This window comes from Schistocerca gregaria, chromosome 1 (assembly GCF_023897955.1).
Source record: "Schistocerca gregaria isolate iqSchGreg1 chromosome 1, iqSchGreg1.2, whole genome shotgun sequence".
NCBI lineage: Eukaryota > Metazoa > Arthropoda > Insecta > Orthoptera > Acrididae > Schistocerca > Schistocerca gregaria.
Window position 1 is genome coordinate 143,315,821 of NC_064920.1, and position 15,570 is coordinate 143,331,390.

The window sequence follows — 15,570 nt, forward strand, 5'->3', positions numbered from 1 at the left end:
AGGGACACGTCCCATACTGGCCATCAAAGGAGTCACTGAAGAAGGAAGCATAGAATGGGTGGCCAGGCATGGCAAACAAATGGTATGCTTATTTGCTAAGGAGAAAATCACGGTGGTATGACAGCGGTAGTTCAGCAGCTTCTGCATACAGACTCTCAACCAGGCTATTGTGAAAGGTGCCAGTGGCCAAATGGAAGGTGGATTGCATTAAGACAGTGTATGATGGATGGATGTGCAAATGCATAAATGAAACACCTATAGTCTCGTTTTGAACAGTCATGGAACCAGTACAAACAGAAGAGATGGTCCAATCTGCTCCCCAGGGAGAACGCGTAGGACACTGAGGGACTGTGTGCACCGGAGAGCCAGGTAAGACAAGTTGGAGGACGAAGAAAGTTGCCTATCAAGCATGGGCCCCATAAATCCCATAGTTTAAATGAATGGAAGAGCAATAGTCCAAAGATGTAAAGATGTTGGAAGAACCGACTGTGCCGCCAGAAATTCATACAAACAGTTTTTTTCAGTGGAAAACAGAGACCTCTGTCAATGCTCCATGAGTAAAGATGATTGGGACAATGCTGAAGACACTGCACAAGGAGACAAGTCCACAGAACTCCAATAGACGGCAAAATCTCAATGAAAAGGGAGCGAGAGATGCCCAGTGGAAGACCGGCCATAATAGCATTAATGGCGGTAGCAGAGAGAACAGAACCCTGAGGCACACCATTTTCCTGGATAAAAGTGTCCAATAAGGCAGAACTCACATGTACCTTGAAAACCCGGTCTTTAAAAATTTCTGAAGGAAATGGGGCAAGCAACCTCAGAAGCCCCATGTGTAGAGAGTACAGAGGATACCAGTCCTCCAGCAGGTGTTGTAGGCTTTCACCAACAGAAAAACACAGCCACAGTATGGTATTTTTGCTGAAAACCATTCATGACATAGGTTGACAAAGTGACAAGATGGTCAACTGCAGACAGCACACTCAAAATACACACTGTGTAGCAGTTAGTAAATTGCATGACTCGATCCACCATACTGCCCAGGCATGAATTATACATACCATCACCTTGCAAACACAGCTGGTGAGAGAAATGGGGCAGCAGCTAGGAGGAAGGTGTTTGTCCTTACCGGGCTTAGATGTGGGTATGAGTGGCTCCACACCAGCATCTGGGAAATGTGCCCTCTGTCCAGATGTGGTTGTACTTATCAAGCAGAAAGTGCTTGCCCGCAAGACAAAGGTGCTGCAACATCTGCATGTGAACAGCATCTGGCCCTGGGGCAGAGGACCAGGATGAAGTGAGAAAGCGAGCTAGCTCCTTCATAGCACCCACGAGTCTGACAACAAAAGGGTATCACCCCAGCCTCCTCAACTCGTTACCAATGGAAGGAGGCAGGGTGATAGTGGGTGGAGTTCAAATCTCCACAAAACAGCAGCCCAGGGTGTTGGAGATAGCAATAGGGTCCACTAAGAGATCACCTGCTACGATTAGGCTGGAAATTGGGGAATGGACCTTAGTCCCAGAGAACTGTCAGAGGTTGGCCCACACAACAGAAGAGGGAGTGTAACTGTTAAAAGAAGTAGTAAATGAAATCCAGATACCTTTTTTGCTATTCTGATGAATGTGGTGACACTGTGCATGCAACTGTTTATAACAAATGCAGTTTGCCACTGTAAGATGACAGTTAAAAATGCAGAGAGCATGTCTCTGCATGTGAATTGCATTGTGGCACACCTCACTCCACCGAGGGACCATGACACGGTGCGGTAAACATGAAGTGTGAGGAATGGAATGTTCTGCGACAGTAACGATGATGCTTGTACGATATTCTACCTGGTCATCACAATTGGGGAAATTTTGTTCATTGAAGGTCACTAATGAGGAGCAAAGCCTCCACTCGGCCTTAGAAAGCTGCCATTTGGGTGTGACATAGGTGGGCTAGGAGTCAGCAAACAGATGGCACACAGGAAATGGTTGCACGAGTACGTGTCAGAGAGACTGGACCACTTGAGATGACGGGCAAGCTGGGCAGTGCAGAAGGAGAGATCCAAATGGGAATAGGTGTGAGTGGAGTCTGAAAGGAGCATGGGTGCTCTTGTGTTAAGGCAGGGGTGTCACTTCGGCTGCTGCCGAGTGCCAGCCTACGAAGACTCATTGCTAGAGGGCACAGAGGCTGGAGGATCACCCTCCATGAGATCTACAGAGATGTTGGCATTCTCCCTCTGTTGATCTGTGGAGTCTAGGGCAGAAAATGGTTCGTGGTGCTCAATGGCGACACGGAGGTCAGCTGGGTGAGTATGTCAGGGAGCAACATTGTTGAAGAGGATCTGTGAGTTGCCGAAGGAGAAGACCATTTGCCTTTGATTTCTTGGAGCCTTTCCAGTTGTCAGAAGAAGACACAGATGTTTGACGGCTGGAGGGACACAAAAAGATTTGCGTGAGTATTCCTTCTATCTTTCCCAGCTTGCTGGTTGTGTAGCAGGTAACTTCACCCTATGAGGCAAAAGTTTGGTAGCTTGTTGCACAGCTGGAGGAGGAGATGGGGATGCTATTGAGACACTGTATGTTTTTAAAACTGTGGTGCTGAATTTGAGGTTGCATGTCTGCATAGCCATGTCCTTCATGGAGTGAAAAGCAGTACTGTAAGTGCTGGATGGTAGAACGCAGGGTTCCCAACTAGCCAACAACTAGCGAGCAACAGGGTAAGGCACTTTTGCCTGAACCCGGATCTCCAGGACAGCCCACTCATCAAGATACACTGGACAATATTGGGGAGGAGACTGCATGATCGCCACTGCAGTTGATAAAGCAGGGAGAAGTAGGCAGGCAATAGCCGTCATGAGCATTCCTACCACAGGTTACACAGTTGACCGGGTGTTGACAGGACATTTGAGTGGGGTATAATGATGACATTAGTAGCAATCCCATTGGGTTTCTAATGTGCGGTCAGATTGTGATAACTTCATAGCGTGATGGAAGCATTACTCTATCAAAAGTGAGAAAAAGAGTGTGTGTAGGCACTGAGGATGCATCTACCTTTTTTATCACCCAATGGACAGCAATGACACCCTGATCAGAAAGGTACATTTGAATTTCTGCTGTGGTCAGACCATTGAGCAGCCTCGTCTAAACAACACCATGGGAAGAATTCATTGTTTGATGGGCATTGACACAAAGAGGATAGCTGTGGAGGAGCAAATCTGCAAGCAGTTGTTGTGTTTGAGAATCAGTAGTAGTCTCCAAAAGCAAAGTGGCATTGTGTAAACAAGAGCAGAATTTCACAGGGCCAGCAAATGCATCAACACCTTCCTGAATAATAAATGGATTTACTTCAGTATTCTCTGCTGTTATTTTTTAAAATGTGTGCCCATTCCCTTTTCCACCTGTAGTAGACAGTTTACAATATAAATGGGTGTTGCACATTTGACTAGAAGGAATTCTTATTCTGTGCTGCCTTCAGAATATCAGCACCCCATCTTTCACTAGAAAACAGAGCAAATGAGATTTGACAGAGGAATAATTTCCCGTCATTCAAGAACACAAAAAACTTGAAATTTTTTAAAAGAGTTTCCTAATTTCATGAAAACCAAAATCATAACACCAAATAACATCTTACTAAGCAAAGTGAAGGGCAAGTTAAGAAATAACATTTTTTTCGTAATGAAGCAATTACAGTAACCCTCTGGTGTCACATCAAAAGCTCCAGATGTCAGTCAACAACAACACATACATAATTTTCCTTACAGATGGCAGTATTCGCATACCACAGAGCAAACAAATTCTGCAGACTTCAATAAGAGACAGAAAATAATTTAAAAATATATTTACCTGTGCAGCAAGCTTCATGCGCTGAGGGATATGTATTAAACTATCAACTGGTCCTACAGCAGTGCTACCCTGAGCATAACTGCTCACTCGGAAGCCAACAGTTCCTTCACCTGTTACAGGGTTTCTGCCTGTTGAAGATGAACAAATCACATTAACATATTGTCATTGCAGTTATACTGTATTTATGATGGTCATCCTAAAAGTAAGGTCTCCTATTTTTTTATAAGTACAGAACTCACTTTTCACATTGTTATGAAGAGCGCTTCAAGCACTGTGTGTAAACATGCACATGCCGCGCTGAGGCGCTCTGTCTCGGCTTGGCAGCCATTGAGAATGGAGCTCCCTTTGGATGTTACTGCCAAGTGTGAATTGCACGCAGTTATTTGGTTTTTGAACGCAAAGCGCACTGCGCCGACTGAAATCCATCGCCAATTGATGGAAGTGTATAGTGAGTCGTACATGGATGTCAAAAATGTTTGTAAGTGGTGTAGAGAGTTTGCAGCTTGTTGGACCGAAACTCACGATGAACGAAGGAGCGGAAGACCGTCAATTTCTGAGGAGACAGTGTTGAAGGTTGAGCAAAGCATGCATGAAGATCGGCGGATTACCCTGGTTGATATCTGCACGTTGGTTCCTGAGGTTTCCCAAAGCACCGCTCACAGAATTTTAACTACCAGAAGGTGTGTGCAAGATGGGTGCCTCACATTCTGACTGAGGACCACGTGTGGCAACAAGTTGATGGTTCCCACACATTTCTTCACCACCTTGCAGCCGAACAGGGCATCTTTCTGGACTCAATTGTCATGGGTGATGAAACCTGGGCATACCACTTTACACCTGAGACCAAGCAATGTCAGTGGCAGCATCCTTCTTTGCCAAAGCTGCAGAGCTGGCGGTGAGCTGGTATGACATGGGCACACAAAAACTGCCACAGCGTCTACAAAAATGAATCGACAGAAATGATGATTATTTCGAAAAATAGCTTAATGTTCAAGCTGTAAACTGATGTAAACCATTGTAAAAATAAATAGGAGACCTTTCTTTTGGGATTACCCTCGTACTTTCTCCCTTTTTAAGCTTTTGTGCTATTAGACAATAAATTTCATTAAATTGTCTTACATACTGCACATAACTTCTTCCAATTTCAACTTGTGTAAGGGTATTTATACTGCTAAATATTGTTTACCAGAAATCAGTAAGAACTTCAAATAAACAATACTAACATGGCACAACACAACAACTATATCAACAAAACAAGACTACAACCCATCTGCCTAGAAATTATCATGTGCCATCAAAACAAATAATGACAGCAATGAACAAAACACAGAGAGAAAAATGACAGAGTGTGATAAACAGCAGAAAGAACTGCAATGGAGACTAACTGCACAGTAAAGACACTCCAAATAGAAGCTATGGGCACATTGTTGTTGTCTTCAATCTGGAGACTGGTTAAATGCAGCTGTCCATGATACTCTATCCTGTGAAAGCCTCTTCACCTACAGATTACTACAGCCTATGTCCAACTGAACCTCCTTACTGTATTCATCTCTTGCTCTCCGTTAACAATTTTTATTTTAAAACCCCACCCACTCACCTACACAAACTTTCCTCTATTACTAAACTGGTGATTCCTTAGTGTCTCACAATGTCTTTGTCAACTGATCCCTTCTTTAAGTGAAGTTGTGCCATATATTTCTTTTTCCCCCTGATTTGATTCAGTATTTCCTCATTAGCACTTAGTCTGCCAATCTTATCTACAGCATTCTTTTGTAACGCCAGCTTCAACTAACTTCTGTTCAAAAATACTCATCATGCACATTTCATTTTCATAAAAAGCTCAAAACCAGACAAATATCGACATAAATACCTTCAGAAAAGACTTCCCAACACTTAAATTGATGCCAAACATTAAAAAAATCCTCTTTTTTCATAAAAGCTTTCTTGCTACAGCCTGTTGGCATTTTATATCTTCGTAACTTTGGTCATAAAACAATAGAAAATCCAGGATGGTATGTAACAACATTATGAAGTTAAAGTTGCTACTCCACATATAGCAGAGATGCTGAGTTACTGATAGTAACAACACAAAAGACTGTCACAAATAAATACAGCTTTCAGCCATTAAGACCTTCATCAACAATAGACGTAAACACACACACACACACACACACACACACGCACACACACACACACACACACAAACAAACGCACACACGACCACAGTCTCACGAAACTGAAACCACACTGTGAACAGCAGCACCAGTGCATGATGGTGGTAGTGACTGGGTGGAGGTAAGAAGGGGGTGGGGCAGGGAGCATGAGAGATAGTATGGTGGGGGTGGCGGACAGTGAAGTGCTGCAGGTTAGACAGAAAACAGGAGAGAGGTGGGAAAGGGAGAGGGCTAGGGGGGGGGGGGGGGGGAGGGGAAGTAGTGGAAAAGGAGAGAAATAAAAAGACTGAGTGTGATGGTGGAATGACGGCTGTGAAGTGTTGGAATGGGAACAGGGAAGTGGCTGTATGGGTGAGAACAGTGAGTAACGAGGGTTGAGGCCAGGAGGGTTATGGGAATGTAAGGTGTATTGCAGGGAGAGTTCCCACCTGCACAATACAGAAAATCTGGTGTTGGTGGGAAGGATCCATATGGTACAGGCTGTAAAGCAGTCATTGAAATGAAAGATGTCATGTTTGGCAGCATGTTCAGCAACTGGGTGGTCCACTTGTTTCTTGGCCACAGTTTGTCAATAGCTATTGATGCGGACAGACGGCTTGTTGGTTGTTTGCCCAGATAGAATGTTGTCATGCCCACACAGGATGCAGCACAGTGATAACAGCTTAGCATCACATGACTGTTTTCACTGGTAGCCCTGCCTTCGATGGGATAGGTAATGTTCATGACCGGTCTGGAATAGGTGGTGGTGGGAGGATGTATGGGACAGGTCTTGCATCTAGGTCTATTACAAGGGAATGAGCCACAAGTAAGGGGTTGAGAACATGGGTTGTGTAAGGATCCAAACCTACACAATATACTAGTCCATCCTTACACAATCCCTTACCTCATGGCTCATACCCCTGTAACAGACCTAGATGCAAGATCTGTCCCATATGTCCTCCTACCACCACCTACTCAAGTCCAGGTCACCTACCCCATCAAAGGCATGACTACATGTGAAACCAGTCATGTGATCGACAAGCTAAGCTGCAACCACTGTGCTGCATTTTATGTGGGCATGACAACATTCTATGTGGGCATGACAACCAACAAGCTGTCTGTCCGCATCAATGGCCACTGACAAACTGTGGCCAAGAAACAAGTGGACCACCCTGTTGCTGAACATGCTGCCAAACACGACATCCTTCATTTCAATGACTGCTTCACAGCCTGTATCATATGGATCCTTCCCACCAACACCAGCTTTTCTGAAACGTGCAGGTGGGAACTCTCCCTGCAATACATCCTATGCTCCTGTAATCCTCCTGGCCTCAACCTTTGTTAGTCACTGTCCTCGTGCAACCAGCCCCTTCCACGTTTCCATTCCAGCATCACACTCAGTCTTTTTACGTCTCTCTTTTTCCACTACTTGCCCCCCCCCCCCCCCCCTCTTCCCCACCTCTCTCCTGTCATCTGTCTAACCTGCAGCACTTCACAGTCCGCCACCCCCCACCATACTATATCTCACCCTCCCTGCCCCAGCCCCCTTCTTACCCCCAGCCAGTTGCCACTCCCATCACACACTGGTGCTGCTGTTCACAGTGCAGTTTCAGTTACCTCAGACTGCGGGTGAGCTGAGTTGCATTTGCATACACGCGCATTTGTGTGTGTGTGTGTGTGTGTGTGTGTGTGTGTGTGTGTGTGTGTGTGTATTGTTGACAAAGCCAAAACGTTTTATTTATCTGTGACAGTCTTTTTGCTGTGTCTATCTGCAACTCAGCACCTCTGCTATATGGTGAGTAGCAAGTTTCCTTTAGATAATATTGTAACTATGTTCAACGTCAGTTATTTTGCAGCCCTAGGCATGCGTCTAGGGGCAGCAGCTTGAGAGGGTAGCATTTTTTTGTACTGTATTTATTTTCCAGTTTTTTCAGACCATCCATTTTCTATCTATTCATTTTTATAAATGTTGAAGTTCAGTGCATGGGGAGACAAGTCTAGAGGTGCAATCTCATTCTATCCTGCACTATTTATGCTATATGTATTGCTAGCTTGTCCAGCTGGAAACAGATTGTTTCCTCAGAATATACCAGTACTTGTCACACTACTCATAATTTGACTACAGTAGGAAGCATCAATCCAACCATGTACCTTCTGAAGCATTCCAAGTTCAAAGAACGAGATTTAGCCCCACACTACAACAGACACAAGTCATTGCAAGATGGCCCACAGAGGTTTTCAGATTAGAAGTGGACACCTTTCAGTCTATAATTTTATGGGACAACTTATTCCTAGGAAAAATACAAAATCATCAGAATTTTGACACTTAAGATACAATGCAAACAATAGCCAATAGAATCAGTGTTAATATACTGTCTTCTTCAGAGCCACAAATTCCTGTTGTAGCCCAGCCTTCTGAAGCTGATTCTGAACAATAAAAAGTGCCCAGGGAAAAGATGTAATGTTTTTCAACTGCTCTGCCCTTAACAATGGATAATGTCATGCTGTTTTCACCACTTCATTATTTTGGGACGATTTTGTAACATGCCAAAGCCCATTCCCACATACCTACAGAATTCTCCAGTTCCCATTATTAACCTATTAGCACCTACGTAGAGCCCTAGCTACCAAGGTTGACAAATTACCTGCCTCTATGAGGTATGTGATACAACTGTGATGAATGACTTAATGACACTAGGGCATGGCTCATGAACAGAGCTGCTGGACTCAACATGAGGTGATGCATAGATATCTGACCTTGAATCTTGTACAATCATTGTCTGCTATAGAACAAATGATGTGCTTACAGACATAGGTAACTCAACTTTATAGACTGTCATTGTATGGCACATGTAGGATAAAGTCCACAAGAAAACCACCACATAATGACATTCCAGTTTGGGTGAATTATTCACATTTGAAAATTTAACACTTTGATCTCCCCAACATTTGTTCATAGATTAGACTGATGTCAAATTTGAATGGAATGCTATCTAGCAATAGGGAACATTATGAAAAAAAAAAAACAAATACAACAAAAATTTTAGCATTAGATGGTGCATACACAAAATAAAAGATGTGAGGTACAGGGCTGTTCCACAGTTCACATAAGAGACTCTCAGAACGACTGTCTCAATGTAGGATTGTGTGCTGCTGGTAAAGCTCTTTTACAAGAATGATGACTGCACACTAGTAACTCTGCAGAAGTTCCAGACACTCAAAAAAGCATTGGTCCGATGTCTGAAAAGGATCTCGAGGAAACGATTATGAAATTCAAAATGACAGGTTCTTCTGAAATGTAATGTGGCAGAGGGAGGAAAACAACTGATCCAATGTCAGTAGAAGATGTGGCCACAACCTGCGGGGAGTTGTCCAAACTTTGGAAATGCTGTGAGCATGGTGCATAAAATACTACGAAATATCCTGCACTGCTATCGGTGCCAAATTACCCATGTTGCTTCATGCTGATGTTTGCTTTTGAATTTCTTGCTTGCATGGAAATGGACAACAAATGGCCAGGGAACATTCTGTGGAACTCATTTCCACATTCAAGGTCACATCAACAGACAGAATTGCAGAATATGGACAACAGAAAATAATGCACCCCCACACACCAACCATTACCGCTTCATTCTACAAAGGTTACTACGTGGTGTGTGTTGTGTTTATCATAGAACAATTTTTTGTTTTTGTTTTTTAAGGAGTTGGGTCCAGCAGGTCCTGTTACCCATCGTCGGCGGCGGTGGCGGCGGCTGATACTCATATCCGAGTTTTCATTTCTCTCCTGAGATTTCCTTTGTCACGATTCAGGCATGGAAGTGTCATTGATGGCTTAAGAATCCAATCCTATTGTGGAACAGGCAGCCACAGACATTACAGCTGATGGAAGGTGGAGGGCGTGGTTGAGCCTGGAGGAGTTTATGTCTCCGACGTTTGTGATTCTCCATTCTTCGACGTTCCAGCTCAAGGTTTGAAGAGCATTTGAGGTAACTGAGCACCAGCAACTTCGATCTTCTGCTATTGTGGACCAGTTACTCAGATCGATGTTCAAGTTTTTCAGATTTTTCATGTACTGATCCTTATAATGTTTGAGAGGGGCACCTCGTGGCCTTTTACCTGTGCGCACTTCGCTGTACAGCATTTGGCGTGGAAGTCTGTCATTTTTCATCCGCTGGACATGCCCGACCCATCTGAGTTGATGCCCAATGATAAGAGCTTCCATGCTACACATTTTTGCTTTCTCAAGAACAGCTGTGTTGGATATGAAGTCATCCCATTTCAGGTTCATGATATATCTTAGCTTCTGTTGGTTGAAGCGTTCTAGTTTCTTCAGATCACAGCAATATAACATCCAGGTTTTGCAACCATATAGCATGGTGGAAATGACTACAGCTTTGTACACCATCAGTTTGGTGTACAGTGTTAGGTCTTTATTCAAGAATACAGGCTTTGTAAGACGTCCAAATGCTACAAGGGCAGCATGTAATCTATTTTCTACATCTTTTCCTGATGAGCAGTTAGATGACAGTATACTTCCTAGGTAGAGGAAATGGTCCAATTGTTCCAAGGGTATATCATAAATGGATATGCTGAAATCAGGAACAGAGGAGCCAGGAGTTGGCTGCCCCATCACCTTTGTCTGTGGAATATTGATGGAGAGAAATCATTCGTACGCCCTGCTGAAGGAATCAAATGACAGCTGCAACTCTGCAAGTGAATGAGCTGGAGAAGCATTGTCATCAGCATACTGCAGCTCTGTCACACGAGTGGTACTGGTGAACCTTTTTGAATGGAGTCTGGACTGGTTGAATAATCCTCCATCAAACCTGTACTTTAGTTCTATTCCTGCATTGTTTGCAGATGTCTCGTAAAGCATAGCTGCCAGATACAATGCAAATAATGTTGGTGCAACAACGCATCCTTGTTTAAGCGCACTTGTTATTGGGAATTCACCAGTTGTTTCATTCTGGCAGAGGACCTGTCCAGTCATATCATCGTGGAGAGCTTCAACCAAGTCAACAAAATGTTCAGGGCAGCCAAAGCGTTTTAAGACCATCCACATGGCTTCTCTGGGAACTGCATCAAAGGCCTTTCCTAGATCATAGAAAACAAGTAGTAAAGGCTTTTGCTGTTCTCTGCACTTCTTCTGTAGTTGTTGTGCACAGAAATCATGCAAATTGTCCCTCTTGAAGGTCAAAACCTGCATTGAGACTCAGGTCGTATAGTCTCTGAAAGTGTCTGGAGGCGATTTAAAAGGATTCTTGCAAAAATTTTGCCAGTGACAGAGAGTAGAGATATTCCCGGTAGTTGCCACAGACGCTTCTGTCGCCCTTCTTGGAGATGTGGAGTTCTTCAAGTCAGCTGGTACCCTGCCCATAACATCACTGGTGAACTGGGTCTTTTGTGCATGAATATCATTCCAACAGCGAGGATGTGTTGTAGGATCATTTTTTTGTAACAATGGGCTGCTCCATACTTTGTACAACGAGTGAAGCAGCTGTTCCAGAGGCATTTTGAAAATGCTAGAATTATCAGCTGTCACTTACCTATAGCCTGACTGTCCAGATCAACTGATCTTAATCTGTGTGACTTCTGGCTGTGGGGTTATCTGCTCCAATCACAAACATAGCTGAACTGAAGGCACACATTGTCCACCACATTCTGAATGTGACCCCTTACACACTCTGCTGTGGAACATGCTGTTTCTCAATTTAAACTTGTGGCAGAAAACAATGGACAGGGCACCAAACATGTCTTGTGCAAGTTTCACAACAATTAAAAACCTATTTTGTTGTTGCTCTTTATGCAGTTTTCACCCTCAGAACAACAAAAACTAAATTCATTGTTGCTTTTTGTACAGTTTTTGGTCCTAGGACAATTAAAAACCAATTTTATTGTTGTTTTTTATGCAGCTTTTGGCCCAATTTTTCACATGCGAGTGGTACAGCAATGGCGTGGAGAATGGACTTCATATGTAACAGTGCCACAACTGTTGAATGCCAAACTTGTGTGTTTATACAGCATAGTATGCTTGGTTTAATGTGCAATTCTCACCATAGCTGTTGTATTGTGATCTGTCTGTCATTTGTAGCCAAATCCATTTATGTTATGATGCTTACACTGCTATCCAGTGTAAGCATCCCCCGATGATGTTTCTCTCTTCTTCAATAACATTCCATTCAAATTCGCTGTCATCCTAAGCAGCAGTTCTCTTTTTACAGCATTTTTGGAGCTAAGACTTTAATTATAATCACCCTGTAGATATCCTTTGCAAGAAACAAATTTCTGAAGATACTATGCTCACATGATCTTATCTAATGCCCTATAGTTTGGGAGTTTTGGAGACAAACATACATGGCATCAGGCAGTTGTATCTAACTCTGTGGTTCAGTCCCTTCTAATATTCTACATTAATACAACACTTTGTAATATATTACAAAAGCACAGTTTTACAATTTTCTGAACAAGCAATAAGGGTCTACCTCTTGAGGACAATTTTATTAACAGATACTAATCACAAAATAACAGTCTGTTGAGATCAATGACAGTTCTCAAGTAAGTTATTTTGATTATCACTTCTCTCACACATATTAAGCCCTGTTGCTCAAAATAAGAGTATGTTACAATGTGTGACTAACTGCATCAAAATACAGAATTTTTTCTACAAGCAAAACTGGAACATAAAGAGTGTAATGGGCAATGTCAACTGCAACAATTCCCTATGGTACTTGATTTCAAGTGTATTATTACTATTTCTTTCTTATCTCAGACGTTATGTCTGGTCAAAAGTAGAAAGTGACGTGGACCTTGATCAAGCGTGACTTCCTTTTAACTGTACGGTATATGTTATATTGCAGTTAGGAACTTTCGGGTAATTGAACATGTATCAATAATTACGGATTTCTGTAGTTGTATATATAAGTTTGGATGTAACTGTATTGCATTGATGTACTGGTGGATATTGTGTGGTATGACTCCTGTAGTTGATGGTATAATGTCAACTTTATCCTGATGCCACATATCCTTGACTTCCTCAGCCAGTTGGATGTATTTTTCAATTTTTTCTCCTGTTTTCTTTTGTATATTTGTTGTATTGGGTATGGATATTTTGATTAGTTGTGTTAATTTCTTCTTTTTATTGGTGAGTATGATGTTAGGTTTGTTATATGGTGTTGTTTTATCTGTTATAATGGTTCTGTTCCAGTATAATTTGTATTCATCATTCTCCAGTACATTTTGTGGTGCATACTTGTATGTGGGCACGTGTTGTTTTATAAGTTTATGTTGTAAGGCAAGCTGTTGATGTATTATTTTTGCTACATTGTCATGTCTTCTGGGGTATTCTGTATTTGCTAGTATTGTTCATGCGCTTGTGATGTGATCTACTGTTTCTATTTGTTGTTTGCAAAGTCTGTATTTATCTGTTGTGGTATTGGGATCTTTAATAATATGCTTGCTGTAATATCTGGTGTTAATTGTTTGATCCTGTATTGCAATCATGAATCCTTCCGTCTCACTGTATATATTGCCTTTTCTTAGCCATGTGTTGGATGCGTCTTGATCAATGTGTGGCTGTGTTAGATGATACAGGTGCTTGTCATGTAGTGTTTTCTTTTTCCAATTTACTTTCTTCGTATCTGTTGATGTTATGTGATCTAAAGGGTTGTAGAAGTGGTTATGAAATTGCAGTGGTGTAGCCGATGTATTTATATGAGTGATTGCTTTGTGTATTTTGCTAGTTTCTGCTCGTTCTAGAAAGAATTTTCTTAAATTGTCTACCTGTCCATAATGTAAGTTTTTTATGTCGATAAATCTCCTTCTTCCTTACTTTCTGCTTAATGTGAATCATCCTGTTGCTGAATGTATGTGATGTATTCTATATTTGTGGCATTGTGATCGTGTAAGTGTATTAAGTGCTTCTAGGTCTGTGTTACTCCATTTCCCAACTCCAAATGAGTAGGTCAATATTGGTTTAGTATAAGTATTTATAGCTTTTATATTAAAAACAAAGATTCCAAGACTTACCAAGCGGGAAAGCGCCGGCAGACAGGCACATGAACAAAACACACAAACACACACACAGAATTACGAGCTTTCGCAACTGGCAGTTGCTTCGTCAGGAAAGAGGGAAGGAGAGGGAAAAATGAAAGGATGTGGGTTTTAAGGCAGAGGGTAAGGAGTCATTCCAATCCCGGGAGCGGAAAGACTTCCCTTAGGGGAAAAAAAGGACAGGTGTACACTCGCGCACACACACACACACACACACACACATATCCATCCGCACATACACAGACACAGGCAGACATATTTCTGCTTCTGTGTAATGACAGAAGTTAATATTTTGTATATTGTTGGTAGGCATGTTATGGGGCGGTATTTAGCTGGGCGGTATTTAGCTGGGTTTGCTGCTTGATCTTTAGGTTTCATATAAGTTGTTCCATGTGTAAGTGTATCAGGGAATGTGTATGGATCTGCAATGTAACTGTTAAATAATTTAGTTAGATGTGAATGTGTTGAGGTGAACTTCTTTAGCCAGAAATTTGCTATTTTATCTTTTCCAGGGGCTTTCCAATTGTGAGTAGAATTAATTGCTTTGGTGACTTCATGTTGCAAAATTATCACTTCAGGCATTTGTGGTATCATCTTGTATGTGTCTGTTTTTGCTTCAATACACTGTGCATGCCTGTTATGTTGTACCGGGTTTGACCATATGTTGCTCCAGAAGTGTTCCATGTCTGTTATGTTTGGTGGAGTGTCTATTTTAATGTGTGTGTTATCTATTGTCTGGTAAAATTTCTTTTGGTTTGTGTTGAATGTTTGGCTTTATTTCCTTCTATTTTCACTTTTTTTGTATCTTCTAAGTCGTTTGGCCATTGCTTGTAATTTCTGCTTCTTTTCATCTAATTGCTCTATCGCTTGTTGTTGTGAGATTTTACCTAACCTTTTTTGGTTTTTTTTCTGACATTTGATGTCTTATAAATTGTGTTAGCAGTCCAATGTCTTTTCTCAGTTTTTCTATTCTGATGTGTAGCCTGTGTTGCCATGCTGGTTTTGTGGGTTTCTTCTGTGTGTTGATTGGTTCTGATCTCTGCCTAGTGTGCATATTTAGTGTAGTGAGCACTCCTATACAAACCAGTAGTTGTAACTCTTCCATAGTTGTGTTTTCATTTATTTTGTTGTGTATGATTGTGTTGATAGTTTTTATTGTTGTTTCGACTTGTGGGTTATTTGGCGGTCTATGAAAGAATGGTCTTTGTATTCTATATATGTCAGCTGAAATTTTTCTTCTATATCTAACATGTGTGTCACTTCGTGTTCTATTTGTACTTGTTCTGGTGGCAGTCTTAAGATTTCGTTTTCCTCTGATTGTTTAATTGATGTGTGTTGTTCTTTGTGTGTTTGCTCTTGGATGTTTGAGTCCATTACTGTATTTTCTTCTTCTTCTGATTGCACATTATTTTGTTCCAGTATTTGTTGCACTTGTTGTTTGATATTTTCTAATTCTGACTGGGGTATCCTGTTATTTTTTATTATTACACGGATCTGATCAGCTAGTCATTGTTCTGTTAAAAATTTTAACTCTGGGTAT

The 15,570-nt window shown here is 41.8% G+C and overlaps 1 protein-coding gene across 1 annotated transcript in view; it reads right to left on the minus strand.

Moving 5' to 3' along the window:
• LOC126334937 (tRNA (uracil-5-)-methyltransferase homolog A-like) overlaps nucleotides 1–15,570 on the minus strand; it is an 81,129-nt gene that overhangs the window by 17,998 nt on the left and 47,561 nt on the right. The window contains exon 6 of the mRNA XM_049997681.1: nucleotides 3,829–3,956. Coding sequence (XP_049853638.1) covers nucleotides 3,829–3,956 — 128 coding nt within the window. The remainder of the gene's footprint in view (nucleotides 1–3,828; nucleotides 3,957–15,570) is intronic.